Source organism: Buceros rhinoceros, unplaced genomic scaffold (assembly GCF_000710305.1).
Source record: "Buceros rhinoceros silvestris isolate BGI_N320 unplaced genomic scaffold, ASM71030v1 scaffold9986, whole genome shotgun sequence".
Classification (NCBI taxonomy): domain Eukaryota; kingdom Metazoa; phylum Chordata; class Aves; order Bucerotiformes; family Bucerotidae; genus Buceros; species Buceros rhinoceros.
Genome location: NW_010416936.1, coordinates 16,626 through 34,382, shown reverse-complemented (window position 1 = coordinate 34,382; position 17,757 = coordinate 16,626). Strand labels below are relative to the sequence as shown.

Below are 17,757 nucleotides of genomic sequence, written 5' to 3'. Positions count from 1 at the left end.
CTAATTTTTCCCAAAACTCATCTTGCAGTCAGGACTCTGCACCCAGCCCACTTTCCTCATGCACATGCAGAGGAGATTACGAGGGCTGCAGATGTTGAAGACCATGCAATGAGGTGAAGAACATAGGCAAAGTGATTACCTCTATGTTAATGAATAAATACAGGCAGAACATTACCTGAATAATCTTCTGCCTCATGGAAAGGTCTTTTGTTTTACTGACTTTACATCCAGGTTTCTTTTATTAGAGACATAGCTTCTGGTTATCTCTGCTGTAGCCATGTTGGATAATCAAAAAGCCAGTTTTAGGGCTCAACAGTGCCTTTCTCGTTTTGTGAAAGGATGTGTAGTTGACCTGCCAGGAATCTGAACTATAATATGCACTCCTGAGTAGCACATTGGTGACTGTGGAAATAGCAGTCTGCTTTCTGAAAACTCGTGTTTTGCTGAAGTACAAGCCAGATCTTTCATCCTCTGCCCACCAGCCCTTATCCAGGTGCATCAGGTGATAGATCAGCACGCAGGTCCTGCACAGCTCCACCAGAGAGATAGGGAGGTGGGAAATGCGATGGTAGTTCAGGGAGCCTTGTATAGAACAGCCTGTCACCAGTAGATGGTCCACTGCAGGTCACCCTAAGTGGAAGGCGTTCAATCTTCTAAAGTAAGCATTAATTGGGCCTTTGTACCTTTGCATTTCCCACCATGGATTCAGCCCATGGTTTTACCTGTGGCTTCAGTGCCCCCAACAAGAATGTCCCTCTGGATTTTTCCATCGTCTTCATCTAAAGCAAACCAGCGTCCAACTGGGAACAGGTACACGCATTTATTGCCAATATCTTCAATGATCACCTAAGAGAAAAGAAACAGCACTTTGCAAAATCACATGGAAAAAGCAAAGGTGTTACACGAGGAGGTAACAGAAGAGCAGAAGCTTAACATACACACTCGCACCTGATATTTCATATATTCAATACTCACGCAAATCCCTCTCCATTCCCTAATTAGTACTGATAGAATTTCAGACAATCAGCAAGTAAAGAACCAGGCTTCTTTCTTTTCTTTTTTTAATCCAGTGAACTCAATCTGCGTCTCTCGCAGTGTACAAGACCAGATGTCTCTGCAAGCAAGACCAGCTGGCTGGCCTGTCTTCCTTCTCTCCAGAGCCTGTGTCTGGCTACACTCCTCCATCAGCCGAATGGCAGCTCTTTGTTCTGCTACGGGAACAGGCTGTCTTCTTTTTCGCTCAGTTTTAGATCCTTGTCATAAAATAATAACAAGGAATTTCAGGACAAATCAAGACTATTGGATCAGCTTGTGTGACCTAGTAATATCACATTATCCCGCTCAACTACTCCAAGATGGATCCATTGGAAAGACAACCAGGAAACCCTGTGATTTAGTAGAATAGATTCAGATTTGGAAGGATTTGGCTCTTGGACCTATCTAGATACATGTTTTACTAAACAAGGCAGGGAACACTCTTCCCCTTTTACATGAGGTTAAGCCAATGTTACCTTCTTGGAGTTTCTTGTATCTCCTGCCAAGACATTTCTTACCAATATCTCCCGGGTTCCTGAAACTTGCCATAGAGTTACTGCAGTATTATAAACAAGCAGTGAAGATTTTCAGCCAGCAAAGAAAAAACCAAAATCTCTACTCACCTGCAAGGTTCGTGTCTCAGAGAAAGAAAATTCACTGTTAGGGTTAGCATGTCCTTGCCACTTCTCTCTGCCTCTTCAGCAAACAGAGAGAATCCGAGATCTGCCCTTTCTGGTGGATTTGTGAAACCGTTATTTTGGAACCAGAGCTTCTTCTCCTGTCACTCATTGCACACTGTGCTACTGCCTGCAGCATTACCAATTCCTGTTGTACCTCTGCACACATGGACAGCAGTGTCTGCCAGAGACAGGACTGTCAGTAGAGAGAGCAGTGCCGTGCTGGAGTGTTAGAGGCTCTGGAGAAATATCAACACTTGGATTCCCCTCTACCAGCTGATCATCTTTGGGTTCCGGTTGATATGTTTATTCATATATCCAGAGGTGGAAAACCAGCTCTGTGTATAAGCCACACAGAAAACACAAGAAACACGAGAAGAACTTCAAATGATGCTTAGCAGGTTCATCCAGAAGTGACCACGTTAGATACTGGAGCAAATAAACTGGAGCTAAAACATCTACCAACAGTAGAAGATAACTGGGCTAATTTAGCTTGTTCCTCCAAGCCTCCAGCTGAACTTGCAAGGCAGAAGTTGCCTTTTATTTAATCAGAAACATCTCGGTTCCTGTGACAGAACACAGAATTAGTGTGTTGGCTGCCACTAGTCGCTAGTCCTTCAGGCTTTAGGACTTAACTAACCTAACCAACATCAAAAATCATGTCGTGAAGACTTCAGCTGTGAGAATGAGGTTCCTTTTCTGTTGGTTTTTTCCCCCGCTATTTGCAGGGAGTACAACAGCTGTTTTTCATTTCTGCATTTTTCATGGACAACCAAATAATAACTCTGAGCACAGCGTATGGTGGTGGTGGAAAAGCATGTACTAATATTTGCATTTGTAATACATCAAACCTCCCTGTTATCTAGGCTTTACAAATCTGGGGTCAGACCTTCACTGGATTAAAGCCAGCTATGTTAAACCACACCAGCAGTGGAAAGAAAATGAGATTAGAGGAAAGAGTCATAAATTTCTGCTTTTAAAATGTTCTTTCAACCATTTCAGTAAAAGCTCCAACACCTTCACACTTTAAAAGCAGGAAATTAAAATGAGGAGGAAAGTGGGAGTGGAAGAAAAGCATCTTTGTGGCAGGTGTATCTCTTTTTTTTCTTTTTTTTTTTCCTGTGCCCATTATAAATTACTTAAATTTGGTGAAGGTGTAAGTCTTTGCAGATTTCCGGTATGAACAGACTCAACAGACATTTCTTTGACTCTAGTATCAGGGGCTGTTGGGACAGGACAAGGGGTGATGGGTTAAACTAAAAGAGGGAGATTCAGATGAGAGAGAAGGAAGAAATGTTTGATGCTGAGGGTGGTGAGCCCCTGGCCCAGGCTGCCCCGAGAGGTGGCAGCAGCCCCATCGCTGGCCCCATGGCAGGTCAGGTTGGCCCTTGGGGCCCTGAGCCCCCTGATCTGGGTGCAGATGTCCCTGCTCCCTGCAGGGGGTTGCGCTGGGTGAGCTTTGAAGGTCCTTTCCAACTCAAACCATCCTATGATGCTACGATCTTTACCATCTTGCTAATGAGTTAAGTCAACAGAGTGAGGAGGCACCTGGGGGCTCCAGGTTGGAGAATTCCTCCTCATCTGTCAAAGAAACTGCAGTGACTGAGACAGGAGAAAACTCAAGTCTTAACAAATGGATTTTCTTGCTTCCACAGAGTCTCCTGAGATGCTCGAAAATTTACCCTAATCCAGAATGCCCCTCAATTTGAATCTGCTGCAGCTAATTTAGATGCACCACACTGACATGCACCAGGCTGCTACCAGCACTTCATCAGCCACCCTTTGCTCTGCAGAAAAAGCAAGTGCTGGAGAAGATACTTCTGGAATAGATTAAAACTTGATTTGTACCTTTCCTAGTAACCAGAAACCTGTATTGCCAGCAAACACCCTTCCATTTCTTGGCATCAGACCACAGAGAGGATAAGTGAGGCCTTTTGAGCCCACAGCATCTTCATGTTACATGTCTCAGGAATAACTGACCTTTGCGAGGAACCAGCCGGCAGAACCACCCTTGTTATTATGCCCTATATTAATTTTCCTTAATCTTCCCAAATTGGGAGCATCAAGTGTGAACTTGTCCTCTGCTCCCTTTTCAAAGTTGTCTTTGTCATTGTCCAGTTTCCTCACACCTGAGTAAAAATAAATAGGAGAAAACAGAGGAGGAAGGGGTTACTGGCACATGTGTGTTTGTAAGGGAAGGAATATTTAGGACTGTCACCACTGACTCAATCAAATATTTTCCAGGTACCAACTCTCTGCAACCAGTATTGAAACTAAAGGCAAAGGGCTTTATAGTCTAATAAAAAAGGTACCTTTTCTTGAGCACACAAAAGACCAGATTTCCACTCTAATGTCACAGTTACTTACAGCTCCCAGAGTTTTCAGCAATATATATCCAGATGGCTGTTGCATCTTTTTTTTTTTTATATACCACCACATTTCCCTTTTATTTTTCATGGTATTAAAATCTCCAAACTGTTTTAAGAAAGCTTTGGCCAAGCCACAGAATTTGACATTTTAGGACACAGGTTTCTTTGCTGCGCTGCACAGGAAGGATTTATTTTCAAACTAGGACCCAGCCAGGGCTATTGGCTTTTCCTCATTTCACAGGAGTGTGCCTTTATGAAAAGTACTAAAGCAATGACCCCGGTTGCAAACAGCGCTGTTCGTGTGTGAGCGATGCTGCGAGCAGGATTGAACCTGCCCATGGCACCAGGGCAGGGAGAGCTGTCCGAGGGCAGTGCATGCCGCTTACCTTCACAGGGGTTGAATCATTGTCTAGGGGTGTTATTTCTCTGTGTAGATAAGGCACAGTGCCTGGACAACTGGCATAGCTTTAGACTTCCACTTTCAGAAGTCTTCAGCGAGGCCAGATAAATCCCCTTGTAAAAGTCTGGAGAATTAATCAAGGATGAGACCTATCCACTAGGTTTCATAATCTGCTCAAAGGTACTTGGCAGGCATCATATCATTATTTATTGAATTTGACAGGATAGGTGCAGTATAGAAGGTAGAGCATATTTACTCCCTGGGTCTCCAGGAATTTACACCCACTCTTCTCCATGGTGTGACCCAGAGAGTTTGGTCTGGGCACATCTTTTATTGTTATTCTGTTAAAAGTATTTTTTAAAAATCAAATTCAAGTTTTTAGGCCACTGCTGTAGTACGATCTACTTAAAAGAAAAAAGAAAAGCTGCCACCATTAATCTTAAGGCAGCTAATAAAAACCTTGGTTAGGTCATCTGTCTAAATGGCCAGGCAGGCTCAGCCACGCTGCGCCGCAATGAAAGGACAGCATCATCCGTCCAGGGCCACAGGAAGCTGGGACATGCAGCTCTCACAGCACGTGCCATGAGCACACATTGGTGTTGGATCCCTCAGTGGACTGGCACCTACTGCACTGGTGGTCTATGCTGCATTTTTCCAGGGTTTGGGTGTTTTGGTGGTGGGTAACAGTCATGCTCACAGCCCAACTACTACTGCTGCTCTGCAGATGCAGCTTCCAGAAGCTGTGGACGTGAGAAACCCCAGAGCTAACACCACCATTCGTTGTGCCTTTCACTCAGCCAAATTATTCTGCATTCTCTAGATTGCTGCTGTGTGATGTTCAGATCGCAGGCCTGCAGAGCAGGAAGAAATATTTTAGGGTATGATTTGCATTTGAATACCTGTGTCTCCTTTCTCACCGAAGATATTAATGAAGACATCCGCATCTGTTCCGCTGCCGCTAACTTCACCAGTAAAAACTCGGACCACGTATTTGTTGACTGCAAGGAGAGAGGCAGAAGTCCTGATACATTGATAACTCAGTGGTTTAATACAAAACATAATACTACAAACCAATTCAGGCTGTGCTGATGCTATCTTGAAAGCATGTCTGAATGGGTACACTGACCCTCTCCTCCACAAGAGGAATAAAACCCATAGGCAGAGCTCTGACACTGCATATTTGCTGCCCAGGGCAAGAAGAACAGGTCTCTCAGTTCCCGGCCTTGACACTAAAGGTTGAAACAGATGAGAAGAAGGTGTAGATTTTGATGTTGATATATGGACACCACACGAACTCGAACCTACGCACCAACCTTGTTTTTTGAAAACATTAGTAAGATACAGAGCCAGCCCTCTGCCCGAGCTTAGACCTGACCCTTCTGGTCCAAATGCTTCCTAGAGCTATTTTTGCAGCTTAGCTCATATTAAGCCTGGCTGGTGACAAGTGTGTTGAAGAATGGTCAGTCACACTGCACGAGCACAAAAATTTGAAAGTGACCACCTGCTGCTCTGCCCAGATTAAAAAACAAACAGAACTAAAATCCATTCCTTTCCATTTAATGGAGAAAGAGGAGTAAAGCCCAGAAGCTGTGACACTGTGAAGCTGCATCACGCGTGGCACCAAGCAGCGCAAAAATCACAAGGGTGACTACACCATGAACATTTCACACGTGTAATGTCAGTGAGTTTGAGAAGCAAGTTCTTCAGAGGGATCAGGATGGGACTAACGTGGCTTCAAAGGACAGCAATGGTGAGCTCAGCTTCTTCTGAAACCAGTGAGGAAAGTTCCTTGGTGTTCACTGTGACTATCTTTGAGACAAACATGACCAGCTTTCAAAACCTGCCACCAAACTCTACCTGACTACTTTAGTCCTCCAAGCAAAATCAGCCACGGCAAAAGTCTAGTGCCATAACCTCTGTGCAGAACCTGTGCTGCAGACAGACAGCAAGACACAAGATAAAACTGATGAAGATTACAGCAAAAACTACTACTGTTGCTGACACTATCTGCTGTGTACACTGTATTACTGAGCCTGGTTATCTGATAATGAAAGCTCTGTGCTACATCACCTTTTTATTTCGAAGTCCCGGGCAGGCTGCTTCTGCAAAAGGTACAAATGCACAGGCCACCTTCCTTGCAAAAATAAAACTTTTTGCACCATGATCCATGGTGAGCAAATTTTTCCCATTGGCAGATGCAAAGTTAGCGGAGAGGTTTATCCAGGTTTCCCAGCCAACACCAGATACTAATCCCCTCAGGATCTACAGACCATCATAAAACCTGGGTTATCACTCCCAGAGCAGGTTACCTGCCTCCTCCATCATAATCAGTGTGTATTGAAATGTATTCTAAAAGACAGCAGACACGTTGGTGCACATGCTCCTGCTGAGGTAGAGTATGCGAGAGCAAGCATACAAGCAGCAGTTGTTGGACCATGCCCTGAATTACAAAGATACGCTCAACTCCCGGGGTGAGGAGTACAAGGGCAGAGCCCAAACAGAAGGGAAAATCACCTGTCACGGTTTAATGAATGTGCTCTGAAAAGGCTAAAAATTGATCTGACATTCTTGGCACCCCATCACAAAACATGCCATTACAAATAAAATAATAATGATAAAAGTGCATAAATACTAAATAACAAGAAAGAGGAGGATGGAGCCAGGCTCTGACAAGAGAGAAAACGCCCTAATGTTTCTCTTTAACTCTTTTGCTTAAGTTCACAGAACTCTAACAACCTGCTAGATATATGCCAACATGAAAGGAATTCATTTGCATTAGCCAAGGATGGAGACAGTGAAATTTACAGCTCCCATTTGGCCACTAAACTGCTCTAACTAAAAGTGACCCATTGTACACTGGGATCTTTAATCACAAACCATATTTTTGAAGAAGCTTTGCTTCTTGGACCTTCTCTAGAATATTTGTTCTGATATCAGTGATTAATTTTCCAGGGGCCAGAAGAATCCAACAGCATAAAGGGATACACAAAAGGACAAGCACCGATGTCTGAACTTAGATTACATTTGTAGGACCAGGCTTTCTGCCTAGAAGGATGCTGGAACACAGGCAGAGCACCAGGGAGGACATGTAGAGAACAAGCCCATGAAGAGCAATCAGCAGCAGTGACCAAAAAGAGGGCAAGAAGGGCACCTTGTACATCTTCTGCGTAAAAAAGTCTGGTCAACAAGAAAAACACTGGTAAAATTATTTGCCAGATCTAATAACTTGAGAGGTTTCTTGACTTGGCTGTATTTCAACCCCAAGGTTTATTTAGAACACCAAGTGTCCCAAGGGGTCTATACAGACACGATGGCACAGAGTCCCCTGTGGCAGAGCTGATTCCTGAGTCTAGAGATGGGCAATGGATTGGGTTACCATTTTGGGCTGATGGCAATCACAGGGCACTGTGCTACAAGGATTTTATGTTGCCCCCTAAAATATAAGCAAGGCTGGGGTGCATGGCACGCTGCTTGCAGACATATTTCCAAAGGCAAAGCCGCTGCATGAGCATTAGGGGTTTTCGACTAGGTCACAGCACATCGGGGTTTCATGGACCACAGGATCATGCCCAGCATGTGCTCACCCGGTTTCCTATTATTTTTTTTCACACATTCCTGTCTCTGAATCTGTGCACTCAAGCCAGTCCCCATACCTGCCCCACTGAGCTCTGCATGCAGGATAACTTTATATCCTCCATCTTCAGGAGTCAAACAGAATCAATCCCGAGCCACGCTGAATTATTGCCAGTGCTTTCTCCCTCTCCGAGCTGTTCAGCACTCAGCTGCTGCAGAGAGAGTGGCTCTTCATTCTGCTCAGGGGTCCTTCTGTGCTTCATACATCAGCACAACTTACAGAATTAGATGGTGGATGTGCAAATTTAAATCAAAAGGGATGCTATATCTCCAAAAGGCAGTGAGGATTCAGCTGCTAGAAGCATGCAGGGAAAGGCTCTCATTGCAGCCAGGCAGAGATCTGGCTGAAGTCAAGCACTCTTCATTTTAAGTGTGGATGGATGTTGTTCCCTATCTGTAAGCCCTTAATCATGCATTATTTAAAACAGTAACATCATCTTCTCAAAAATACCCACTTGGCTTTTTTTTTATTATTATTATTCTCAATACGTGTCCCTGAGTTCATCTGAAACACAGAGATCAAGGTGTTGGCTGATTTTTTTTTTTTCCTGAATGCTTCTGCTAGCACTGGGAACATGCAGGATGCTAATGTATGGCTGGGAAAAGCTGTGACTCCATCTAGCAGCGCAGGCTCGTTGCAGCACAGGCACAGAGGGAAGCTTTACTAAAAGCAAAATTAGCAGCCTCAGAGGCATGAACTGCAAGATGCCAAGAGCAGAACAGCCAACAAAAATTCAGCAGCAAGAGCAGTAACTATTTTATGCTGTCTTCCCTCTTCCATTGCAAGGCACAAGCACAAATGTCCTGCTGGTTACAGCACCTTCCTTTGCTTTATGGTTGGATGTCTGCTCCATTAGAGGCAATCCAGCTCTCCCTGGCATCCAACACACTGACACACACAAAGCTGTCACGACGAGGCATTTGGAGACACTGCCAGGGTGCCATCTCAGGGAAGCGGTGGGGTGGCACTAACTGATATGACCCCACTGCGTTAATTTAGCAGAGGTGTGGCAGTCAAGCAGCTTGTCTGTTACTAATCAACTCAGCCACAGCTTTCAACAGCTAAGGGGAAAGATTAATGTTGCACCGTGGGCTACACTCAGGCTTTTTCCACTGAGAGCCAAGGTATTTATTTTGGAGAAGGATTGTAATGCTACAGGCACTCCTGACACTGCTCTTGTCGGAGGAACGTCATGGGGCTGCAGCCCTCCTAGCCCCTGCTATACCCCATCTAGGCTGGCCCCACTGCCATCTCCTTCTCAAGGAGCCGGAGCGCAGCACTAGCCCAACACATTGCCCAGGACCTTTTCATCCAGCCTCAGCACCCCAGGTTGATCTTGTGCAACCTCTCTTCTGACTCCAACCATGGAAAATGCATGGACGCATCCCAGCCAAACCCTTCCACCTGCCAGCTGCAGCTGACTGTTCAGCCATGTGATATTCATCTGTTAAAACCATTTATTTAGCAATATGATTATCATGGCCACCTGAAACGCCATCGGACGGAATTGCCTAGAGAAATCTTGTCACTAATATTATTTGGGGCAATAGATAGGGTGTTTATGCACAAGCTGCTGAGTTCATAGCAGCAGCAACACCAGATTTAGGCAGGGAAACCAAGTGCTTCATTATCTAGAGTTATCACCTCCTGCAGAGCACAGCAAATTCCCTGCTAGACATCCCTGCCTACCTCCGTCGTGCACGACCTGCCGTGGAGCAGGACAGAAGCACAGCATCCAACAACTAGGAAATGTCACAGCCTTCAGGAGCGACTCACACTGGGTTAAGAGCAGGGAGATAAGTCATAGGCAGCGACGGATTCTTCTCGTAAGACAACTTCTAGCAATTATCTTTCTGTTTTCGCAGTGCTCCCTAGAGTGGCAGTGTTTTAAGATCCATCCTGTGCTGCTCAGTACCGAGCAGGCAGATTTCAGAAGGAGAGGGGGGAGAGTGGGTAGGGGAGAGGCACCACTACTCTCTCTGGATTGCTGTTGTCAAAGAAATACATCTGAGGTTAGCGTGAAAAGAAAAAAGAATTGTTGCTAGTGGGAGAGGCAGGGGGCTGGATCTGCAGGCAAGGCGCTGCTTCACTCTGAGTGTGCCACAGCCTTTTTGCACGCACATGGGAAGGTGGTTTAACGTCCATATGCCTTGGTTCCTTGCTGTCAGATCGAGTCAGTCATTCTAGCACACCAGAAATTGTCTGACAAAATGTCTTCTTGACAGAAAGCACTGACTTGTCAAAAGAGAAGCTCCTTTATACCACTTCTGACAGCACATCCCTCAGTGACAGCCAGAATCCTTGGTCAGAGCAACCTTAAAAGGTCAAACAGTCTATGTTTAGGGCACAAAGGTGGGATCTGGCATCCCAACATGCTTGATTCAGAGCAAGATTTGAATTTAGTTCTCGTTGGTCCTGGGAAGCAGCCCATCCCACAAGGCTAACACCACCTCTTCCCAGATCAGCTTCTCCTGACCTTCTGGTGGAGATGCCTTACTGCATTTTTATACACAGCACTCTCTGGAGTCTCTGCAAACACTGCAGAGATGAAAACTCGCCCAGCCCTTATCATTACACCTCTCTCTACTGCAGTAGCAGGGACCCTAGAGATAGCTATGCAGAGCTAAGGCATAATGAGAACCTAAAGCAGCCCCTGTACAAGCAGAACAGCCCTGCTGAGCTCACCAGGAGCTAGTTCTGCCTCAAAAGTGTGGCCTGTTCTTGCACAAAACAGCTGCACACAGTCGAGGAAGAATTTCTTTACCCCATCTGGGAAAGGGTTGAAATAAAAGGGTTGGTTTAGAGCTTGAAAATAATTAATTTCTCTCTCAGGATTAATTGACAACTATCTTTCTTAATGATCTGCACCTTCAGCAACGGTGAGCAGCTCCTTAAATCAGAGGTTCAGACTGGAAATGCAGATTATCAGCACACTCAGAGCACAGGGGGTGCTGATGAAGAAAGAGCTTCGCGCTGCTTTTGGCCATGTTCAGCTCTGCCGAAACACGGCATTAGTGGGGGAGGAATGCTCAAGGACATTTGCATGGCTTTGGGGTGCATAAGGCAGTGACGAGGAGACAATGCTACCACGACCTCGGATCAGCATTTCGTTAATCTCAGAGGAGTGCTCTGAAAGCGTGTCCCTAAAAAAAAGATATTGTTGCTACCACGCAAGGAGGAATAACACATGGGATGAGGAAATGATGATGTTTGCCCTGCTAAGTATTGCCTTATCCTCAGCTGCTGCCTCGTGCCCCTCCTGTAATGAACTCGGCTGCTTGGCCACCCCATCCAGCCCAGAGACCACGAGATCTAGCCACATTTTCTGCGGCTTTTACATGAAACCAAACAGTTAACAATCAAAGAGTTACATGCATCCAAACAGTTAATATATTAGGATTCAGCCTGGATCATCCCTCCACAGTGCCTGTGAGAGGCAATCTACCACATGCAGGAGTCTTTGCTTGTAGGATATGCTAAACTGATGTTCCTACTGCGACTTCAAAGTGATGATGACATTTTGAAGTGAGCTTTAAACGACCTTGCTCAAGAGACAATAGCGCTGCAGAGGCATGGAGCTTAGCACAGGGGAACCCACCTTGTGACAGTGGAGCGAAAATCCTTGTTCACTTAATTCTCCAAGATTTGTCATTTTTTCCCGTTAGTTCAGCCCCAGGGCAGGAGCCCATGAAAAAAAAATAACACAGACATTTCACAAAAGAAATATCCGCTTCCTGCTTTCCCTACATCTGCTATTATCAAAATTGGGGAAATAACTGAAAATAACCTTGAGGTAAAACATTTCTGCTCTGAATGAAGAGTGAAATGGTTCTACAGTATTGTTTAAAATAATGCTATTAAGACTATACATCAATCTTGTTTTGTTTAAATAAGTTATTTAAATGACATCTCAACTCTGATAGTTGAAATAATTGCAGTATCTAGACATAATTGGCCAAAACTATCCCGTCTTCACAAATGTGCTGCACTATCTGCTTTGTACTGGCTACATACCGAGCTGTAAACCAGCCATGCACAGAGATGTCTCATGGCTCTCCAAATTTTTTTCCTCTGGAAGCATGAGATCCTTTACACGAATTACAAATCTCTATTTCCACGCCATTTTCTGAGCGCTGTGCATCTTGTCTTCCCTGTGGTTTACAAGTCACCGGTGTTTCTTTTTATTTCTACATTTCAGTTTCTCATTGCCCTTTCCCATCTCCAGAGACAAAACAATGGGCAAAAAATACGTTACAAGTAAAATGTTCATAACGGCCTTGTTTTAGACATGGTGATATAAAACAGGTAAAGTTTGCAGGGAGAGTAAAATCCTTGTTAGACCAAGCGAAGTGTTTTGGAAAAAAGAAAAAGATGTTTTTTGATACTCATTGTGCCAGATAGCATGACAGTTTTTTTTCCAGTGATATCAATTGGGTAGTAAAAGATATTACTCCCTCTACAAACCTTGTTTATTGTACCTCTCAGCATGCAGCAAGGCCTCATCCTTGATACAGAAGGTATTCACTATTACTCAAAAGTAAACAACTCATATTTATTTCATAAATATATTAAGTTGCATTTTCCTGTGCTGATTTTACACTTCCAGTTCTCACTGTAAGTAAAGATGAGTTCTGATGAGCAGGTAACACCTATTAATATTTCATTCCCTGCCTTCTACATCCTCAGAAATAACATTTTTATTTTTTCTCATTATGGAAGTTTACAAAATGTAACATCTCATTTTGAATTGTAACCCAAGGGAGACAGGAGAGGGACCAGTCCCACTCTCCAGGCCTGGCACTCTGTAAAACGAGCTGCAAAGCCCACAGGGCATCATCATTGACTGGTGCCTCCCATCCAAAGTGCTGCTCCTTCATCAGATCTCCTAGCGCCAGCACATGATTGAGAAACACTGGCCACAGCTTCAGTTCAGATCCAGTCCAGCCCCGAGGGGCATGCGCATCCCATTGGGGCAGGAAGGATTTAGCTACTGACTCAAAGTCAAGCGTGTACATCTGTACTTGCTGCCCCAAGCGTTTCCTCAAGCCACAGCCAGGTCGCTGCCTCCTAAGTCTTGGGTCATCCAACATTAGAACTCTGGACAACGAACTGTCAAGTCTTAACACAAGCCTCCTTTGCAGAGGAAAGAAATAACACAGCTCACGTTCCCAGCTCAAACACATGAGTTTTGGGTCCTTGTGGGTCTAAAACCTCAGAGAATATCTACAGCACGTTAAGTCTGTGTGTGCTCGCACAGGTGGTCTCAAAACATACCACGCAGAGAAGCACAGTACAGGCTGCTGCTTTATGTGCACAGACTGCCGGCGTAATGCCTGCACGGGCTGCCTTCAAAGGACACTGCTCTGTGGCCCTCTCTGCCCGTGTTCTTCTCGTCTGACCCACTGTGAACACAAACAGACCGAGTCTCCTTGGGGGATCTCATTAACTCTGTCCCAGATGAGGACAGACCAACAATTCAAGGAAACTTGTGAAAGACTGATGGATTGGGACTGACCTGCAACTCGATCGGCTGAACTTCTCCCATTTGTGTTTATAATAAATATTCTTGTTTTTCAAAGGTGAGACTACCCTCTTGCATGCTCAAACACACGAGCACGGTTTCCCACTCCTCTGCCTTTACAGGACTCCCGTTCCCAGTGGCTCAGTATGACCTTACAGGCGTTACCCTTTAGGCTGTACCCATGCAAACTCTCAGATGCATCGTATATCAACCCCAAATCAGGCCAGAACTGACAGAACCACCCACCTCCTACTTCAAAGCTGGTTCTTGTCTCAGGCAGAAAACTCATGACGACTGCAAAAGACCATGAAGATTTAGCCCTATATAGAGTACAGCTACACCCGATCTGGTCTTGGGGTCAATTTTTGACGTAATATTGATAATAGAAAGCAACAGTTGACCAATGCCCAGCACTTCCATGTACAGAAAAAATAAATAATTGTTGGATGCTTCCATCCTCAAGGTCTGCATGTGTCATGCATTGTGGCTGCCCTGTTCCTCAGTACTGTTTTGCATAACACACCCATTGTAAACACTTCCATTATTAATAGACCAAATAAGACTAAACTTTACCCAGAAAAACTAGAGAATGGAGAATTTTTATGATTTGAGGTCACACATGTGGTTCTGTCCTGCTGTGAATATGCATCCTTGAAACAGTTTGACATGAGCTGCTGTCCCATGCACATTCCACAGAATCCCAGGCTGGTGGGGTTGGAAGGGATCTCTGGGGATCACCCAGTCCAGCCCCTGCTAGAGCAGGGTCACCCAGAGCAGGGTGCCCAGGATGGCGTCCAGGTGGGGTTGGGATCTCTCCAGAGCAGGAGACTCCACCACCTCTGTGGGCAGCCTGGGCCAGGGCTCTGTCACACTCATAGGAAAGAATTTTCTCCTCCTGTTCAGGTGGAACTTCCTGTGTCCCAGTTTGTGTCCATTGTCCCTTGTCCTGTCCCTGGGATCCACTGAGAAGAGTCTCCTCTTGACACCTGCCTTTTAGCTATTGATCAGCATTGATGAGATCCTCTCTCAGCCTTCTCTTTTCCAGGCTAAACAGCTCCAGTCTCCTCCTTATCCTCGCAGCCTCTGCTGGACTCTCTCCAGTAGCAACTTGTCCTCTTGAACTGGGGAGCCCAGAACTGGACACAGGACTCCAAGTGTGGCATCATTTGGGCAGAGCAGAGGGGGAGGAGAACCTGCCTTGACCTGCTGGCCACTCTCTTCTCACTGCACACCAGGAGACCATTGGCTTTGGCCACAGAGACACATCGCTGGTTCATGGAGAACTTCTTATTTTAAGTCTATTGTGTCCAATCCTACCAATTTCAGGGTGTTGACGGCCAAAGAACCAGCTGGAAATCAGTCTTTGGCTCTCAACCTCATTTGCAATAGGTGGGTTGGCAAGACTTGAGCAAAATCTGACAGTTTAGCATAAACTGCATTGCACAGAAGACTGAATTAATTTTCAGGTGTCTGTGCTCTTGAACACGGTTTTAAGGAACAAGTGAGTAAACGCCCACTTTGCAAATTAATGTTCCTCCTTTCTCTCAGTAAAAGAGCATGTACAGAGAATTGTTTTGATTAGGGAGAGTTTTCAAGGGTAACCAAGTACAGCCGGTACGTGTTGGTGGGACCTAACTGCAACTTTTTCCCTTGTTCTGAGGAAGAAGGCAGGCCACACTGTGGAGAACCTAGCCTAACCTCAACCAGCTAAATGGTGATAACAGCCTGTTGCCACCTCAGAGAGAAGATGCCCCACGGATAATATAAGTAACATTAGAAAACCCCAGTTTCTTTTATCAGTTAAGACAAAATGCAGTTCTGCAACAGCATTCCAGTACTACATCTCGAGACATTCTCCAATCCACCTGAAGACCAGATCTCGGGTATCCATGCTTTCCAGCTGGATGATCACACTCAGGGACGGAGAAATACACAGCCCTGGTGTCCCACCTGCCACAGATGCAGAGCAGCTCTGGAGCTGACACCACCACGGAAAGCCAAGTGCGGCCAAACAAGAGTCACCATGGGCTAAGAAACACAAGGGTCTGTCCACAGAACAGCAGAGCGATTCATGTCCAGATATCAAACAATGGGCTGGGAACTGGATCCCTAATTTCATTTGCTTTTCCATCTCTGTTGGGTCTTATTGGGTTCTTATCGGTGCAGCTTTAAGCCACTATGAATGCTCTCCTCCCCCGCCGCTTTGATAGGACATCAGACACCCTCAGGGTGATCCAAAACCCACAGCACTCAAAGGAAAAACAGCACCTGACTTCAGTTTTGAGCCAGTCCCTTGCATAAAGGCTCAGCCACAGTCATACAATCCTAAGGCTTCATAAACTCGAGCGAAGCAGCATAAGGCCGAACAATAGCCCTTCGTTGTAATTAATACCTGTAAAGTAAATTAATCTAGGCTGCCAGTAGCAGCTGCTGGGTAAATAAGAATCTGTGGCACTGTCACTGTCAAAGGGCCATGGGCATACGATGCCGTGGATGTGAATACAGGGAATAGAGGATCATTCATGCAGGAACATTTAAAATGTAACCTGTTCTTCTTGAGAAACGTGTGGCATTCAACAGGGAACCTGACAGGAGCCATTATATTCAGACAAGTAAATGCAACCACTCAGGCATCTGCAATTGCCAGGTATTCCTGCCATCCTTGCTTACTCTATTTGGATCGTGACAAGAACTCTGCTGTTGGGAGGGGCTGCATGTATGTGTGTCCAATTTTTCAATTATATGTTGAACTGTTTTTTGGAACATACACTTTTCTGCAATTTTTCTAGATTTTTCCTTTAAATTAACCTCTTCAAAGCTCACAGCCCTACAGGGATTCTCTGGCTTGCCTGTGCTCCTCACTGTGAAAGACTGAGTCTCCCCATAGCTTGGTAGGTTTTGGTCCCAGTATCAACAATCCCCTTCAAATACGCTTCAAATGCATCTCTAAAGCTTCAACAAAGCAAAAATACAACAACAACAAAAATAATTAAATTTTTCTCCAGTCCACATCCCACACCTATCACAGGGAAGATGCATGTCTCAGCGGTGACCTCCAGTTCAAGAGAGGAAGGTAAATCCTCATGACAAAAACCATAAAGCTCTTCAGGAGAAGATCAAAAGCTGAAGGTGTTGCAGGAGAGGGAACATAGAGGAAACTTGTTTGGTTAATTCTGGAAACATACCAGACTATGACACCAAATGGAGCATGAAAGCAAAATACCAGACAGATCTACAGGTCTGTAACTACAGTGCCCAAATAGAAGAACTAAAGAAAAGGGTTGAAGAGTGATTGAAGAGACGTGACCAAGAAGCAGCAGAGTATCTTGCTGAACACTGCTAACGGGAACACAGACTTAAGAGAGTAACTGATCTTTCTTTACATGCACATCCAATCATGAAACCACGTAATTACTCACTTGTTTCATAGCCTAGAAAGTATTAACACTCAAGGAGTAAACAGCACTGTTTAATCCATTTCAAGGAAAAAACCCACAGAAAAATAATGGAATTTAGGGCAAAATACTTCTATGTACAAAGACAATCATGCCACAATCTCATTTCAGACCTTTACGGATCCAAAGGAGCCAAATGAATTCAGGTGAATTTACATTTGCAGTTGACAGTTCACCTCAGCAGCCTGGGAATATTTATCTTTCATTAATTATGGTTCAAGGGGAACTGCAACCTGAGATAGCTGAGCTAACCCTCTCCTCTTACAGATCCAGACCTGCTGTCTGGAAGGCATCCAGCCCTTCACCCGTGCCTCTGGCCTCAGCCCAGCTCCCTGCATTTATACAGCAGCCGTGGAGCACCCAGCCTGCGCCACTCAGAAGTGGGCTTTTCTATCTGATAACGGCGATGAGAAAAGATGCGTTTCTGACAAATGCCTGGCTAAACCTCTTCTTTCATAGTCTTAAGGCAGGACACAGTCTTACTCATGTTTGTCCTAGATGAAGTACACAGTGAGCAGTTGGTTTATAACCCAAAACCACTTCTCCAGAAGACTGAGCACTCGGGAGTAGCTTTTTGGCTGGTGAAATGCAAAGTTGCTTCAGCAATATTGTTGGAGATGCACTGATTTTTACCAGCTGAGGGTTCAGCCCACAAATCCTTTCCTG

At 45.0% G+C, this 17,757-nt stretch overlaps 1 protein-coding gene across 1 annotated transcript in view; it reads right to left on the bottom strand.

Annotated features, from left to right (window-relative positions):
- Positions 1–17,757, bottom strand: part of LOXHD1 (lipoxygenase homology domains 1) — a gene marked incomplete at its 3' end in the record, with an annotated part of 79,699 nt that overhangs the window by 49,557 nt on the left and 12,385 nt on the right. Inside the window, exons 4-6 of the mRNA XM_010137990.1 lie at positions 5,381–5,479; positions 3,693–3,841; positions 723–846 (exon numbers count right to left, since the gene is read on the bottom strand). Of these exons, the coding sequence (XP_010136292.1) occupies positions 723–846; positions 3,693–3,841; positions 5,381–5,479 (372 nt within the window). The remainder of the gene's footprint in view (positions 1–722; positions 847–3,692; positions 3,842–5,380; positions 5,480–17,757) is intronic.